We start from the raw sequence: 19,290 nt of genomic DNA, 5'->3' as shown, positions 1-19,290 counted from the left end.
AAAATTTTAATTAAAATTAAAAATTGCATATATATAAAAAAATATAAAATTATTTAATAAAATTAAAACATCAAAATTAAAATCAATAACAAAAACAAAATAGAAATCCATGTAGTCTAGCTAGCCAAATTTATGTGACTGTAGAGAGTTGAAATATTATGAATTATCAATGTCTAAAGAAGTGCTGCTATCTACAGCATCAATGTCTTTAAACATTGATAATACTTCAAATCTGTTGAAGTATTGTTATCAATTTATTATTTTCAACTCTGTTGAAGTATTATGAATAATACATTCATATTACTTCAACTCTGTATAGTCACATAACTTTGGCTAGATAGTCTACATGGATTTCTTTTTTGTTTTTATTATTAATTTTAATTTTGACTTAATTTAATTTTATAAAATGACTTCATATTTTTTTCATAAATATGCAGTTTATAATTTTAATTTAAATTTTAAAAAGTTTTGAATTTAAAAATTTTTAGTTTTAATTTTAATTTGGTAAAGGATGTTTTAAAAATTTTAAATATTATGTATAGTACAGGTTTTTTAATTTCAATTTTAATGTGTAATTTAGTATGAATGATTTGAAAAAATATAGAGCAACTAATGATGCAAGGGACTTGGCAAAAGCGCTCTTGGTTGAATTACAGAATAAGGTAGGTAGGTATTTTATTTTATTATTCTGTACTTAGGGTAATTGGATTAATATATATATTGTTGATATTTAATTTAGATATCTTGATTTTTAATAACTACTTACATATACTATTAATGTAGTATGAATATTTTCTTAAAATATTGCTAACAACTGTTCTCTTTGGACATAATGAAATGAAAATTTTATAAACTGAAGACTGAGACTGCTAAATGATGTAGCCAAATAATAGTTTAATTTTCTCTTAAAATTGCACTAACTTAAGTTTTCCAGAACATAAGTGGATTGATAATTATAATAATAATAATAATAATAATAATAATTTAACATTTTACTTGAAGTAAATGTTCAACACATAATAGCTCTAATTTATATGCATTACATATAATATATTCATCAAATTATCAATCAATAAAACACCAAATATATTTTTTCTTACTACATAATTACATTGAAATGATTACATCTTCAAAATCACTGGTATTATTAACACAATCTGGTGGAATTGGGAACTGTGTAATCTATTAATTCTAATTTATATCTATTTTTTATTTAATCATTTTTTTCATTTTTCATTTATCATATTATGATTAATATTATTTGTTATACATAATTTTGCAAGCATTTGTGTTCTACATTTTTTATTATTGATCATTTTTTTTTAGCATTGATGTCTTCCATATTTGAAAATGTTTGTTATTTTTAATATGATTTTTATTAATTTTGTTTATATATCTCCATGTATACATTTTTAAAACTTCTACAGGTTAGTCTTACGTAATATTTGTCATAATCTTTTTCACAACCTTTTATGTATTAAGTATATTTTACTGATTTAAATTCCTATTTGGTTTGATATTATCTGTTTATTTTAATATTTTAAAACTTTATTATTACATTACTGTAAGTCGCATTTTTTTTGTTGTAAATGTGAGTAGAGATTACTTTACTTATTGTAGATTTATAGTTATTATTAATGTAGGTTTTCTATTAATTTTCAATTTTAGCATATATATTTCTTTATGTAAATATTCAGAAAATCTATTGTATTATTAATTAATAAATAATATAATGTATTATTAATAATTAATTTATTTTTAATGTATGTTATATTTTTATGAAAATGACATCTACTACGAAGAAAGAAGTTAATAACTAATTAACCAGCTCCCATAACCAGTAAATTCTAGATAAAGATTTCCTCTGGATTTCTAACCATTTACAATGTATTTATAGTTACAGTGTAATCATACAATGTAAAAAAAAAAAAACAAATAATACTCACTCTTGGATCAGCTGTTGATCGTTTTCGTACAAAAGTCAAAGTAGTGACACCTTCATTAATCCTTCCAGTGACATTTTTTTCATTTGGTTGATTTTTATCTAATAATGGAGCTGTGTAACCAGCTATCCACGTATCCATTACAAATGGACGTCCTGAGTTATCAACCCAACCAAGGATTGCATCTGTTTGAGCCTTAAAGTAGAAAAAAATACATATCTTAATTTCTAGAAAATTAAAACTATTCATAACTTTTGTTTTTTAAAATAAAAATAAATACACAATTATATAAATGTGTAAAGTAAACACAGTTTTTATCATGGAGGAACTCCATAAGCATAGCATTTTGTGACTGTAAATACATTCACAAATATTCCCTCTGCCATGCAGCCAGTGCCACATAGCCAAGAACTCCCAATTCCATGGAACTTAAATGAAGAAAATGTCAAATCTTGTGCTGACATATCACGCGACAAAGAAAGAGATTCAAAATTTTTAGAAAATAAATATACTGAACCCCATTTAATTAACCAGTCAGAATTAAACTTCCTGTTTCGTGATCTAAATTTATCAAAGAATCAAGCAGAAATTCTGGTATCAAGACAGAAAAAATGACATTTTTTACAACCAAACACTCAAATAAGTGCTTTCTGTGACAAACAGTCAGATTTGAACATTTCTTCTCTCGGTATGAAAACTTAGTATACTATAATGATGTGGACTCTTTACTGGAAGCTTTGGAACATATGCACCATCCTGACAAATGGCGACTTTTTATTGACTCGTCAAAGCTTAGTTTAAAAGATGGTCTACTTCACATTGGAAATAAATACCCATCAATATCATTAGCATAAGCTGTTCACATGAAGGAGTCTTATGAAAATATGAAACTTGTATTGAGCAGGATATAGTGTGGGAAATATTTACAATATATATGTAGAGATCTTAAAGTAATAGTGCTTTTACTAGGACTGCAACTTGGATACAGCTAAGGGATAAGAAAAATCATTACATAAAAGAGCAGTGGCCAAAGAGAGAGGTACTTACTACAGGAGAGAAGAATGTTGTTTATCTTCTACCACTACACATTAAGCTAGGTTTATTAAAAAAATTTGTTAAGGCAATGGATTGTAAAGGTGTAGGGTTTCAGTTTCTAAAAAACAAATTCCCTAATATAAATGATGCTAAAATAAAGGAAGGTTTATTTTTTAGACCACAAATAAGAAAAGTAATGAGTGATCCAGTGTTTGAAGAATGTTTGAATGACTTAGAGGTTGTTGCATGGAATTTCAAAATTGGTAAACAACTTCCTTGGAAACCATAAGGCCTGTAACTTCAGAGAACTTGTGAGTGAACTTCTTCAAAACTACAAAGAACTTGGCTGTAACATGTCACTGAAAATCCATTTCTTACATTCACATTTGGATTGTTTCCCTAACAATTTCGGTGCTATCAGTGATGAACATGGAGAACACTTTCACCAGGAGATATCTACAATGGAAACACAATACCAGGGAAAATGGAACCCAAAAATGTTAGCTGATTACTGTTGGAATCTAAAGAGGGATCTACCTACACCAAATTACAGCAGAACATCCAAAAGAAATAGATTTTAGGTGAGTATAAAATGCAAGTAATGTATTATGTACTCACCTATGTATTTGTCATAATTATAAGGTCTATTATTGTGAGAAAATTATTACTTAATTTGATACTATTTTACAGTACTAGAATTAACAATAAATAAAAACAATATAATATTTCATCGAACTGAACGTAAAGTGGAGGACATGAAAACAGACACATAATTACATCAATTTTCTGCCATAACTCGGCTATTTGTTAACTAATTTTCAAAAAATAAAGTCATTTTATTCAAAATAAAAAGCTTAATATTTTAGTAAGTAACATAAATTTTGATAAAACCAATATTTATGGCGATATAACAGATTAAAAAATAAACTAGGCCGCCATTTTGTAATTTGCGAAGATATTTAAGTCCTGATTTTTTGCTAATTTTAAAACTTTATTACCATGATGCTTACCAAATATTAATATGATCCTCTATCTGAAATTGAGATATAATTTTTACATAAAGTAACAAAATGATGGACAGGGGGAGAATGAAGGAGAAATTGCCATTTTTCATAAGGATATTTTTTGTTTAGTTTTACAAGTAGAATCTGAAAAAGTATAGCCAGCCCACCATTTTAGAAACACTCTATATATAGACAAGATAAAAATTAGCACAAGAAGAAATCAAAGCATTAAAAAACAAGCAGTTATATAAGCATTACAAAAATTCTGTGAAATTCATTACAAACTTTAGTAATGCCTAAGAATCTTAAAATAAATAACATAAAAGATTTTTTCTATGATTTTAAGATTTTTAGATTTTTTAAGTGATGGAATCTGTAGTCCTGAAAATGGAAAGAGCATTTCAAATAACAAGAAAAAAATCTTTAAAAATCTTTCTACTGACAAAACTACATCACTATCAAACAAAGGTCAGAATCAAAATACTTTATGCAGCAGAAACACTTTAACTAACTGGAACTGGAGATCTTGAAAAATCAGAAAAGATCACATGAGAATTTTGAGAAAAAATACTAGTATCTAAAAGTAACAATAATTCAGAATAAAGATCTAACAGAGAACTGTAGAACTATATTTGAAAGTTGAAAAACTAATATATGTAATGAGAAAAGAAGTCTATGAATCTTTGGATACATACACAGAAAGGATAACAGAGTATTCAGGCAGACCTTTATTTTTTTCTTGGTCACTTCCAGAGCGACTGGTACAGCCTTAAAGCATTACCTCAATCGCTCCATAGTCATGGCAGCAGATTGGCATGAGAGCAGAACTTGTTCTGCTCTCTCTGTCACCTTCTGGATGTTATTTTGATAAGCAGTTACAAATCTAAACCCATCTGGTTCTAGCAAATAGAATAAGATATGAAAGATGCTGGAGTCATCACAGATGCACTGTAGAACAGAACACTTTTTAAAGAAGCAACTCAAAAAGCAGGTTTTTAGAAAAAAAAAGCAATCATTGGAAGAAAGTGGGTAGGAAGAGAAGAAACAACTCTGTCAAGGATGAATAAAGTGCAGCACAATGAAAACTGTAGACAAGGAAATGTAATCAAAGATAATTTTTCATACCTTCTAAATGGGTTATTCTAAAAGAAAAAAGTAAATAAAAATATGTTGAAGTAGTTCATGTTTATTTCATATTGTTTCTGAAAGCCTATAACTTACATCAATAATGGTTCTCAAACTCGGTCTTCAAACTCTGTCATCAAGTCAGTCACACAGACTTCCTAATGTCTGAATTTCTGATTTTCAGAATCTTGGTATTAAATTGCATGTAACAACCCTCAGGAATAAATAAAATTGCACTGAACAGTGTATAATATAAGCGTAATTGATTACTTTAATAAGAAATAGTTATTTAGCTTATTGCTTGTTTTCATCAACTGTTTACAAAATCAAAGAAAATAAAAATGCTCATAAAAAATAAAAATAAATCTAATTGCTCCTATTATTCTTTTGTAAAAATAATAATTATAAAACAGCAAAAAAATAATAATTTTGTTTAGTTATGTTTTACATCTGTTTTACTTAAGTCATATTTGTTATACATGTAAATTTATAATCAATAATATGAAGCTTAATTTCAGGATTGTAACTATGTGTGCCCTCAAAATGTTATTGAAATCAGGTATAATTTTGGTGGTTATTCTTACCTCTGTTCCATACAAAATTGATTTTCCTTAGACACTTACCAGTTATTGTTATCTGAAATTGGTTAAAAGTTTTCCCTTTTTATTTTTTCATGGACATTTTCAGTCCAATTTGGATATTTTTAAAATTAATAAAAGAAAGAGCTCTACCAAAGAAAAGTTTTCTTAGCCTCCGGCTTTGCACAGCCTTATATAGAATATAACATTTATATTATCTTTTCAAAAAGTATTCCTGGTGATCATTTCTCTAAGGAAGTGCTAACATGAATTTGAATTGGTATGCAAGGACATTAAATTGTTAAGGTAGCTAGACTTGTAATATTACCTAATTAATAAAAAATGAACCCTTCTGTGGGGTTTGGGTGAATGTTTGTATTTTAACTTGATACAAGTACATGCCATACAATTCTGGAGATAAGATGGGCCAGAGTTTCTTCAAGAAATGTGAACTTTTTCTCAGGTGACTTTAGCATTGAGAAATAAGGTAGTTTGTTAAAGTATATATATTATATACATGATAGCCAATGTAAATCATTGATGAGGAATCAGTGATTAATGAGTAAAGATACTAATTGGATTTTTTTTTAATAACCAGGTTGAGTTTAACCCTTAATTAACTAGATTAATTAAAGGTTTAAGTGTCATTTCTGAATTAAAAGCAACAAAACAAATATTTATGCAATACTTGTTATTATTTAAACGAGTATGTATATTTACCATTTTATGATCATCTGAAAATCCAATGCCAGTCCATGTGTTCGTATTTGTTGTAGTAATAGTAAATTTAATATCATCTGAACGAGGGAAATATTCCCATTTCGCATGGTATTCACACTGTCTCTCAGAAAGTATGCAGTTCTTAGGGGAGCTCCATTCACCTCGGCATGGAGTAATTTTACTTGGTGCTGGAGTAGCTTTTTCACCTGTTCCTTCAACAGTTTGGCCATCCTCTCCAGTAACAACATTGCTATCTTCATTTGGTGTTTCTGAAAACACATAATATTTTTATTTTGCTTTCTGAAACTTTTTTATGCTTTGTGATACTAACTACATTGAAACCTTACTAATTCAAAACCTAAGGGATCACTTAAAGGTATTATAATAGAATTTTGAATCTTGGGTGTAGTGTATGTAAAAAGGCTAAAAAATTCAGCTAGTGTCTCTCATAGTATAAAAACTAGTAATGTTTGAACACAAATATGACACTACAAATGAATAATGAAAAAGCAAGAAATGTTTTCATGTTTTTACTCTAATTAAACACTGTGCACTGTAAACATGTGCATTATTTATGTTAACATAGTATTGATGGAAAAAATGTGTTTTTATTTGCTTTATATGATAATGGGGTCAATCCATTTGAAGTGTCCCAAAAAAACATAAGCTGGTTGTTTGACCAATTCAAAAAAAATTGAAACTTACCCACTTGTTTCCTACATGTTTCAGGACCTTAAAACTATTTTTTTTAAATTTTTATTTAAGCAGTTTTCCTGCATTTTTGTTATGGTGTGCACACCTATTTTTGTGATTGTAAGGGTTTACAAAAAAATCATAACTAAATAACAATTGGTCCTGGAAGAATGAAACAAAAAGCAATTTATCCATATTCTATCAAGGTAAAAGATTGGTCCAGTGGTTTATTTACCTACATCTCTTCTTTCTATGAGAAAATTACCAATAAAATTGAACATGAAAAACTGTGAAATTTCACTTTTGGTAATTTTTCAAGAAGCAGGGATGACATACACAGTTTGAATTATTTTTTATATGTAGGTATATGTTAGTAGTTTTACCATAAATAATATTAATGGTGATATACTTACCCCTAAATGTTTATGAATTTTTGAAAACTAATTTTTTTTTTTAAATTAAAAATTTGAATTTAAAAAAAAAATTTTTTAATTTGAATTTTTTTTTTCTGATGGGGCTGGTGATAAAAATCTCAAATTTACATTGCTTACAGAGTTTTTGTACATGTTTATGGCAAATAAAAAGGTTTCTTATGTATTGTACTAATAAAAAAGATATAACCCACTTTAATTTAAAACTCCAAAATGAAAAAAATAATAAAACAACAAAAAGAAATTACTGATTAAACCTGTTAAATCATGAAGAACCTGTTAAAAGCGATAGCATTTTGTAACACTGATGTGTTTAGTGAATGAATGAAATGTCAACATTTGAATTAAAAAAAATTATTATAATTCTTTTTAATATTTTGTAGAATTGTGCAAGCAAAAAATCTTATACCCAATTATAACCAGTTTATGTAGATGAATTTTGTAACACAAAAACAGTGACGGCTTGCATATACGCCCTGTGAAATTGCAGCACTCCTTATTTCTACTTGATATTATCGACAACATTTAATATGAGTCCTTTTTTCTTTAATTCTTTCTTTATACTTGTACAATATATAATCCTAAGCTTAATGTATGTAGCCACCCCCAGTTTATGAAAAAGATACAAAAATCTTTGTATGGAACTGTGTGCTTTACAGTTCCAGCGGCATGGTGTTTGGCTGTTATGCACATGCACAGATAGGAAGCTGCATGCAAGGCTGCAAGGGGGGGAGATAGGGAGAGAGAACTGTTGCTGCCGCAGTTCCAACCCTGGTGTGCTGGTGGAAGGTAGTTTTTTTTTACAACACATATGTATGTAACGTTTCTTGTTCGTTCCCTTTTCTAGTTTAGTCGGTGGAAGGAATATGAAAGTGGTTTAGTTGGTTTTTCAGTAGTGATCAGAAGATTGTGGAAAGCAAGGGCTCTTTCTTTGATTGCCAAATTTGTCCAAAAACATGCTGGAAGGATGAAGGTAATTAATAAAAACTAATTATGTATTTGTTTCTGTGTACAAAGAAATTTAAATTAAGTAGCATTGGACTTTAGTGTTTTTAAGCGAACATTTTATCAATTATTATCTAATAATACTAAAAAATATTATCTGTATTGACATTTTATTATTTATTCGGTTAAACCAAATACGGTTTTAAGTACAATGCGTTTAAAAACCATGTACTTCTTGAATGTGATAAAGTGTAGAATTAGATTATTATCCTGCTTCCGGCTATTCTGTTTGACTCATCCTTTTTTCAGTTCTTTTATTTTACAGAAAACTTTAACCATGGCCATGAAAAGGCCCAGAAAAAAATTTTCTGGAGCAGCACCCCCATTAATTTTAGCTACGAGCTGCACTGCACAAAAATGCAAAATCTGACCAGAATTTGAGTCCGGTTACAAATCAGAATTGTATAGTTAGAAAATTATATAAAATATTTAAAACTAGTAATTTAATAATGATAATTTCTATAATATGAAAACTGACAGATCACTAATGTTCTTACCGAAAAAGTTAATTACTGTGACCCCTCTTTGATCACCATGTCCATGATATTTCAATTCATCTGGTTTATAGAAATCAGGTACATTAGCATTCTCTTTTTCAAGACCTGATTTTGGAAAATGATTATATTTACCACTTTCTTGTCCTCTGGCCCAAATTACATGCATTAACTCATTTTCAATGCTGTGATCTGTTGGTTCAGAAGCTATAAGAGAAAAATTCAATTAATAAATTTCATTAAGTAACAAACTTTTTTTAATGTATAATATAAATATCATTGAATCATATGCTATATAGAAATATATTAAAATCATGAGCTAATTTTACCTAAAGCAAATAAAATTACCATATCAACACATTTAATACGAAGTTTTAAACTCACTAATGGTAACAAAAACACTATATTAAACCTGCAGCTACAAGAATGAAATAAATATTGGCTGAACTAACATAACACAGATAAAATATATTACTTAGGTATGTATTTGTATTTCTTAACCACTTCAAAATTGACACAGTTAACAATAATGCCAACAGTAACTCCACTGATGAAGAAGCTGTAAAAAATAATCTTGAAGTATAATTCCGTATAATTTTTAAAGTGAGTAGATTTAAATGCTTCAAAAAGGTTATCAAACTTTTCATCATGTTGATATTGTTGAGGTATCTGCTGACAGATTTATTTATGTCTGACAAATATTACTGATTATAGTGAATTATATTATTTAATCTATTCATACTCATTTAAGTAAATAAAAATAAATGAATGCATTAATAATTGAATAAACATTTTATATGAATTAATATATTATATATTGTTCTCTGTTGCCTCTAAGTGCTGATTAATGAATGAATCAGAAGTAGAGGTAGAATCTAAAACTAAACCTACAACTACTTAAACTACTTGGTATTGGGAGGGAAAGAAATTTTCTGAGAAATAAAAACAATATTTGGATTAAAAAATGCTTTATTCTTGATAAAAATGATAGCACTACAGTACTGATCAGAAGTACTTATAAAAATGATTATGTTATATTAATTTCAATGATTATATTATAATCTCTCTATGAACTTTCCCTAGATATTAAAATATCAAGAAGTAGACTTTCTTGAGATGCAAGGTCAACAAAAACGTGGGTCGCATTCCATTAACAATGGATTTTTGGAAATCTACTTTCTCCATTGTTTGTAACATAATTATGATATCTAAATACCCTTTAAAATTGTTCTGCATACAAGTGATTTTTGATTTATAAATAAATAATGAAGAAACAATTTTGAATATCTTTGAAAGACTGTTAACAGTTTTCATATTTTCTTGCTTTTATCAATATGTAACAGCTTTCTTCTATAGTCTAAAAATATTTTCTAAATTTTGTTTAATCGATGATCCCCAAAACAATATCAAATACTGAACTTGAGAGATTATTAACCCACGATATATTTTTCTTATCATTTATGATTACCAAGCTTTGAGCTAACGTTTTACAAGATTTAATCTCTCTCTTTTTCTGTTTAGCCTCCGGAACCACCATAAGGTATTACTTCAGAGGATGAGTGAGGATGATATATTAAAAATGATATAATATAACAATAATTTTTAAATATATACGGTATTAAAAATGATATTATATATTAAAATATTTAAATTAAAGGCTTACATTTCAACTTCTTTCTGAATAAAATTGTTGTCACACCATCTTTTTCAAAACCCATTGCAGCAGTTAAGTCATTCTTGCCTCCCCAGAATGTATCCAGTCTTGGGGTAGATCTAAAAAAGTAAATTAAATGTGAATAAATTTATTACATTCCTTTCTTTATGCTAACATATACTGTAACTGAAAAGTATATAATATGTAACAGGATAACAGTAAACAGAAACCGTTTTACTGGTGGATGGTGGGTGTATAGTGGATCTCACAAATAATCTGCACTGTTGAATAATGAATTGAACTGAATTTTTATTACTGAAGGTTTCTCATATAGAAACATGATAGAAAATTTCATTAATTTTATCTTAAAAAATTACTTTAAAAGAAAATTAAGATAAACAAAAATATACATAAGAAATTTAAATAACAAAATTAACAAATTTGTTACTGACAAATAATGTCAGTAACAAAGAATTTATAAAACTTTGAGCACTATTTTTTGTGAAAATTGTTTATGTCATAAGGATTAATTTGACTAAATTATTGCTCACAGAGTCGATTATATTAGTTTTTCAGTTTTATGATTTTATTTTGTAAATTAATGCAAAATAATTTTGTTTTCTTTACTGTGTTTTTTTTAATTGCCGTGCTGTTATTTTATATATATATTACTACTTCTTTTGTAATTCCTATTGATTTTTAAACACATGAAATAAATAATTATATATATCCAGTTTAAATTTTTACATTTTCTGTGACTGGTTGATAACATAGTCTACTTATTCATGTTAAGGAGATGAATATGAAAGTTTAAAAGATTTGTATACTAAACAAATTTCTTTCCAGTTAGATAATGAGTTTTATAAATAGATAAAATCCCTTTCTAGACTCATTTCTAATTTATTTGAAGGTAACACAAAAATAAAAATGGAAAGTGAGTTTAAGTATTCCATGAATTTTTTTTTGTTAGAAATGACGTGTATGTTATCTTTGACAGCCTCCATGATATTGAAATATTGTTAAAAAACAAATAAAATTAACAAAAAAAAAATTTACATTTGAGAGTGAGGATAATCAGATGTTTTTGAATTTAAGTTAATTTATAAAAATAAAATTGGTTTTAATATTTAGAGAAAAAGTATTCACCGAGATAGATTTATGATCATAAGTTATTCTGACCAAAATAACATAACAAGCTTTGGGTACAGATTTTCAAAACAAATTGAATGCCACTGAGGGTGGAGTATTGTAGCGAAATAGAGTTCATCAGAGATACAGACATGCTCAGTGGTTTTAATAGAGAAATTATTGATAGGATGGAGAAAATAGTTGACAGAAAGTTATTCAAAACAACTTTACTTCAAAACAGTATTACTATAGTAAAAGGGTATTCAACTTAATAGGGTGACGTGATCAGTCAGGTGGAGAGTGTTATTGTGTAGGCTATATTTCTAAACTAATCTTTAATTTTCTGCTGATATTTTATACCTTCATGGTACACTATGGACTATTTCATAGCAGTAGTTTTTTTATATTCTACTAAGATTGCTATTCATTACACTATGTACGTATTTAACACAAAGCACTTCTACAATAGAAATTTCACCATTACTATCATTATCTTCCAGACAAATTCATACATCTTGTTTATTAGTTCTTAAAATATTTTGGCACTTTTTTTTTAACTATAAATTTACACTCACAAAGGCCGCCGGGTTTTGACTTGACACGTAAGACATGGACAACGCTAAACAAAATATGAACTCAGCATGGTAGATGCGCCTATTTCCTGTATAAATGGGGTAAAACAACGACGCCCCTTTGTGAGTATGGTGAAAATCAAACTGTTAAACATATCACAGAAGTTTACCCTAGGACAGCTTATGAAGGGAATCCTGAAGATTTCCTGATGGCGACTCCAGAATCAGTAGCGTATATTAATTTGTTAAATCTTTGTTTATAATTTTTGACTGTAATTGGTATGGTGTTTTGGTGCCATACGCTAAATAAAAAATACACTCACATATAAAGAATTAAATATTACATCTATCATTTCCATCATATCATTTGAAACTTTATTACTTGACGTTATTAATGTTGAAGTTTTTCTGCTGTTAGAATATTTTTTCCAACTTACCAGTATAACAATATACTTCTTCCCTCTTTACTTTAGAAATATTAAAACCTATTTATATATGAAAAGTTGTAGTGTGCTAAGTGGGGTAAATTCCTAATATGTGCCTAACCTGTTTCATCATGTACCCCACAAAAATATGTATCACAAAATTTCAAGGTCCATACATTCCTCAATCAGGATACCTTTTTTTGCTGATGTCTCAACAAAATTTTATGTAATGTAATCTTTGAGGTGATGAATTTTATTATAAAACATGGTAAATTATTGAATTCTGATTAACTCAATTTCCATAAATTGTAAAATCTCAGAATAAAAGAGTCCCAAGATTATGACATAGAGAAATAAAAATATCTAAAAAATATTATTTTTTTAAAATTGTGGATATGCATAATTTTTTAGCCTAATGCATTGATTACCTTATCAAACTGTGATTTATTACACAAAATCTAGGTAATACCAATAAAGTTTATTAACTGGATAAATACATATTTTTATTCAGATTGGTAGATAATTAATAATAATAAAGATCAAATGGTGCGGTATTTAGATACAGGTAGTGAACAGTTCCTTTTCCTTCTTTTGTCATGAGTTTACTTTGCTTAATAATAATTTACGTGCCTGCAACAAAAATGTACATGATACCACATACTTCAATGATATACTGATTTATTATTATTAATCAGCAATGAGAATGTTGTAAAGTTATTTGATAAATCATAATCTTACCTGTCTCGTGTATAGTAGTCCCATATCCTAAATGATGTTCCTCTTGCCATACCAATCACCATATCTGTACAGTCCATAGGATTGAAGTCATGTCGAGGAGTGTACGGTGATAAGATTTCTTCTACAAAAAATAAAAAATAAAAGTTATGGTTGGTGGTTTTATAAAATGAATGAATGAATTATTGCTATATTTAAATTGGTATACTGCAATTCACAAAATACTGCTGCATATCCTTACCAAAAACAAAAATCCAAAATATGAAAATGATACAAGAATAACTGAATTTAAACTGAACCAAAATATATTCAATGGAAGTTTTATTTGAAACAATTACAGAATTTTTTATTATTAAAAAATAATAAAAAATTTTACAATGTGAAAAAATGAATTTATAGGAAACTTAAAATTAGTAACACATAACAATCTAAACAAAGATTATTTCAACAACTGACTAATATAGATATCTGTAAATCAGCAGATAAATATATAAGAAGCTCTACTAGAATAGAAAATTACATAAATTCTTTCACGCCAAAACATGAAAATATTATATAAGAAAAAATAATCTTTCTATTACTTATAAGTTTGTGTTGATCACATTTTATGAAATGGAATGTGAAAAAAAATACTTACTTGTGACTCCCTTCAACAGATGTGGTTTTTTATTTATACATTAAACTAAACATTTATATATTAAAAATTGTATAATTAGTAAGCTATGGTAAGATCTATATCTTACCATCTCTTGTAAATTAAATGTTCTCATGTTTATGTAAAAAAGTAGTATTCAGTGTATTGGTTGTAAATTTTCTGTATGATCAAATATGATTCACTTCTGAAGTAACTTGAAAGAAAAAAATCTTTTTTTTGGACTAGTCCAGGAAATATTCACATCAACAAAGAATTATTCAACCAGGTGAAAGAAATGAGAAATGATGGACAGTATTATGGATAAAATGGATAATATTGTGTTATTCATGATTCATTACTGCTTAAAAATCCTACATAAAGAAGGAATAAACAAAGAAGAGTTTTGGGTTAAAGAAGAAATTTGGGTTAAATTTTAGAAAAAGAATTCTTTCTGTACAACTGTCTCCAACAAACTACACAGATAAAGTTCTTAAATTTCAAGATTTCATTATTAGGCGTACAGATTTCATAAGGAGTACAGATTTTCACTGAGAGGTTGATAATACTGATCAAATATCATCCATTTTGACATGTCAAGAAACACAAATCTTAATGAAAAAAGTGCTTTAAGTGCATTAGTGCAAAAACAAGTGCTGAAAAATATTCTGTACAGTAATGTTATCTGTCACGCCTGATTGTAATTTAAATTACAACCTAGCTGCATATTCAAGTAAAACATTTTATCAAAAATTATCAATTTTATCAAAAATGTCCTTCTTGAAGTTTAAGAAAAAACGTAAATCATAAGAGATTTGATGGAATACTAACTAGAAATGGTAAGGTATTGAAATCTAGAAGGTCATTAAATATAGATTTCTTATAAAAATTTAATATTAAGTTCTAATATAGAATTCTTATTAAGTTTTCTAATTTATAAAATCTCTCCTTGTTGATGATGGGAAAGAGGTGAAAGAAATAAAAAGTTACCTAGCAATTACTCAAAAAGGACTTTGATCAATTCTTCAGCATTGGATGCTTTGAAAAACAAATCCTTTAAAAACCATTTATGAAATTTTTCTAGAATGGATGGTGATGTAAAAACTACTTCTTTTACAAAAACAAAAAATAAAAATTCAATGATTCTTTATCAGAGTAACTGGAAGATATTTTATCACAAAATTTGTGTAAAACGTTAGTAAAAAAGGTATATCAAAAAAGGTTAATAAAAAAAGGACTGAATTGATCGAAAGATGCGATATCAAAAGATAGTGAAGTTGAGAATGACAGCTTAGCTCCATAGAGGCTAATGGAAGTGACAGCAAGATGAAAATACTATCCCAAAATAAGTTGAATTATTAAGGTACGCAGTTTTTTGTTCAATTTTCTAAACTAATTCATACAAAATAGTTTACTTCTTTAAAATATTTCACTGATGGAAATTCATATGACTTTCCATATTTCATAATCATTTCTACTAGTGCTGTGCAGTAAATTCTACCAGTTAGTGTGTACCAACTTACTTTTATAACATGATTTTATTTATAACATAGATCTAAAATACATCTAAATCTATAAAAATTGTTTTTTTTTTTGTTTTTTTTTAGATTTACAATGTCAAATATAAAAAAAATCTTCGTAGAGTAAAAATAATAATTTTCTCATAATTTTACAATGAAAAGATTATTTTAAGATGAAAATAAATTTACAATGAAAAGTTTTTTTGTAAATATTATTTTACCAAAACATTTTTTAAAACTAAATGTGGTAAATAGCAAATTTAGATATATTCCTGGCTCTTTGGTAAAAATGTTTATGTATTAGAACCCTCTACTTTTTCATGTGAAAATTTCGGGGTCTTGTATAAAAATAAATACAGTAGCTTAGATAGAGCTGTTATATTGTTAATTTACTGAAATTTGTATTCAGGTACTACAAAGGCAATACAGAGGAACATGGATTCTCAAAAATTGTACCAAAATTAAATTTTGAAAATTTTATTATTTTTCCCATCTTGTACCATAACTTTTAAAATAATAGAATAACCATTGAAATTAGATCAGTCATTTCTCATAACTTATATTACCTTAAATTACTAATCAGTTACGTTTATTTTTGATAAAACACTGTTATAAAAATTATTACAGTAAAATAAATCTTTAATGTAAAATCTTCTAATGTAGAAATTGTGGTTATAATGTGTTGATACTTCAATTTCTCCACTGTACTGAATTATGTGTTGTTAATGGGGAACCAGTCTGTGGACTCCAGTGCAATTAATTTTTTTTGTAGCAATTATTATAAACAAGCTTAAAGAAAAATTCCCTAACTCTCATAAAGATACAAATTTTCATATTATTAAATCACAAAAGCAGAAATTGCATTCTGTCTGTTCACAACATGTATTCCCATTTCCAGCAAAAACTTCCCACATTCAGATATACTAATACCTTACTATCATGCAATTTAAAGAAACTAAGTTTGATTAATGGATATTAGTTTTGCATTTTTCATCTCTAGTTATGATTAGAGACAGGAAATAACTTTCTGATCATGTCATGTTTTGACTTATAACAATTTTTCTTAATACTTATTTGTATATTAGTAATATAAATACCAAATTTTGATTTAAAAAAAATTTATTTGGCAAACATAACAAGTTACTCTAACTTAAGTAGAAGAAACTGATACTTGTGAATTCATGGTTATATTATGTTATATAGTTATGAAACTAGCATAGTATGATATAAAGTAAATTTCTACTGACAATGAGAGTATAAGAAGTATTGTTGGTGCACTTACAGAAATTTAAAAAATGATAGTTCATGCACTAGACTTCAGCACAGATGATCAAAGTTCTGATACTTTATGTAGTGAGATTTTATCTAAGGATTGGAAGAAGAACCATCTTATGAATAATCAATAACCAATGAGAGATCTAATTCTTGGAAAGAATATTGATTTCAGCTTCTTTTAAATCCCAAGAATGTGTACTCTCCATTATTACACATCAAACTTGGATTAATGAAGAATTATGTCAAGGGACAGAATCAGCTTAATGATTGTAGTGGCCAAGATTTAACACCTTTTTAAGAATAAGTTTTCAGGGATCAGTGATTAAAAAACCAGTGAGGGGATATGGATCTCAAGTAAAAAGTTCATAAGTGGTCTAAATTTTGAAAATCTGAATGAGGAAGTTGTATTTTAATAGTTCCAATAAATGTTTTGGGAAATAGGAAGGTAGAGAATTAGGAAAAGTTATTAATGAACTTGGTTGAACACAGTAGAATATTGCATTACAATATATCTTAAAATATACATTTTTTGGATTCACATTCAGGATTTTTTCCCAAAAATCTTGGAAAACTAAGTGAATACAGTAAACATTCCATTAAAATACATCAACAATCAGAAGATGCTACTAAATAAGATGAAACTCAAAAATCCTCAAGCATTACTGTTGGTCAAAAGGATATATTGTAGATAGTAAAAAGGCTCCTCAAGATTATTATTTAAAAAACAAAAATAATTAAAAATACATTACTGGTGGATTAACGAAATATTTTTATTATATTATTAACAGGAAATTTGAATTAACAAATTTTTTTTAATGGATTTACTAAACGTTACTTTTCTAATTTATATGAGCAAAGTATTTGAAATTGTCATAAACATATTATAAGGAACAACTTATAGGAATCAACTTAAAATAAAAAAGAAACATTATTTGTTCAGTATAATAATACTGGTAAATTACCAATATGTAAAACTGTTTTTTGAATTTTCACTTCTATCCCCATCTAATCTGGAAACAATTTAATTGATTCAATTTATCTGCATTACTTAGCAGAGGCAATGTAAACAAAGGGGTAGATTAATTTATTAGTCTATACTATCTGCCAACCTTCTTATGGTGTAATACAAGAGGCAAGAATTACAATTGTTAAAAAAACAAGAGTACTAAACAATGTACACTATATGGCCAATCCCTGCGGTAAACAGAGTGAATGAGTCATTCGTAAAGTTGAATGTTAGCTTGTTAGACTTGACAGGCTGATGTGTAAATTATATTTAGCTCAGTGAAGAAGATGATAGTAAACCATATCATTAGTAAGCCTGCCGTAGTATGCAGGTTATTCTTGAGAATGAGTGTATGCATTTTTTAAGAATGACTTGTATTTCACATCATGTTACCTACAACCTTCATGGAGTTCCCTCCCCTTCATGGAAGCCTCTGGTTGTCAGGTTGTATCATACCAAAATAACAGATCATTTCAAGGTAGGAACATCTGCTAAATTTCATTTTTCTCTGTTTGACAGTATAATGTTATTAAATGTTCCCATTCTTTTTATCATTCAGTATACATAAATTCAGACAAAACAGAAAAATATTACATATGCGTATATACATGCAGACAAATTAAAAGGAAAAAATATGCAAACCACTAAATAATTAGTACTGAAGAAACTTTTTTCTCATCAATATATTTTTAGAACATTGTAAAAACAAAAATCATGCATTATAAATAAATAAAACTGTAGTCAGGGACTACATTAATAGAACTTTAATTTTAAAAGTAATGTAGTTGTAACACTTAATTGATCAAATAACTGAATAATATCAATTATTATATTGATTAAGTACTGTCAAACTAAATAGTTGATCAATTTCCAAAATTAACTGGTGATTAATTTGATTAAGTGAATATTTATAATATTCTTCCAGTTGTTATATCTGAAAGTTATGGCATTTCTTTAAAATTGCAATAATTTTAATTTTCATTTTTGATGTTTATCAATATTATTTTTATTTTTTAACGAGTAATCAATCACATGAGACTTTATAGTCTTTTTTTAATATGAATTTTAATTTAATTTTTAACATGAATTTTTTATGTGGATTTGCATACTAGATCGTGGATACCAGTGTTCTTTGGTGGTTGGGTTTCTATTAACCAGACATCTCAGGAATAGTCAACCTGAGATTGTACAAGACTATACTTCATTTATATTCATACATATCATCCTCATTCATCCTCTGAAGTAATACCTTACGGTGGTTCCAGAGGCTAAACAGAAAAGAAAAGAGTCTTTTTTTAATAATACTAACAAACGTT

The 19,290-nt window shown here is 27.3% G+C and overlaps 1 protein-coding gene across 3 annotated transcripts in view; it reads right to left on the bottom strand.

Moving 5' to 3' along the window:
* Positions 1 to 19,290, bottom strand: part of nahoda (DOMON-like domain-containing protein nahoda) — a 364,673-nt gene that overhangs the window by 25,860 nt on the left and 319,523 nt on the right. For all 3 annotated transcript variants that reach the window (XM_075361475.1, XM_075361476.1, XM_075361474.1), the window contains 5 exons: positions 13,546 to 13,666; positions 10,692 to 10,801; positions 9,032 to 9,235; positions 6,406 to 6,674; positions 1,947 to 2,138 (listed from right to left, as the gene is read on the bottom strand). In XM_075361475.1, coding sequence (XP_075217590.1) covers positions 1,947 to 2,138; positions 6,406 to 6,674; positions 9,032 to 9,235; positions 10,692 to 10,801; positions 13,546 to 13,666 — 896 coding nt within the window. The remainder of the gene's footprint in view (positions 1 to 1,946; positions 2,139 to 6,405; positions 6,675 to 9,031; positions 9,236 to 10,691; positions 10,802 to 13,545; positions 13,667 to 19,290) is intronic.

The sequence above is a fragment of the Lycorma delicatula genome, chromosome 3 (genome assembly GCF_047948215.1).
Source record: "Lycorma delicatula isolate Av1 chromosome 3, ASM4794821v1, whole genome shotgun sequence".
NCBI lineage: Eukaryota > Metazoa > Arthropoda > Insecta > Hemiptera > Fulgoridae > Lycorma > Lycorma delicatula.
Note: the sequence above shows the minus strand (reverse complement) of the source record. Positions and strands in the feature narration are given on the sequence as shown.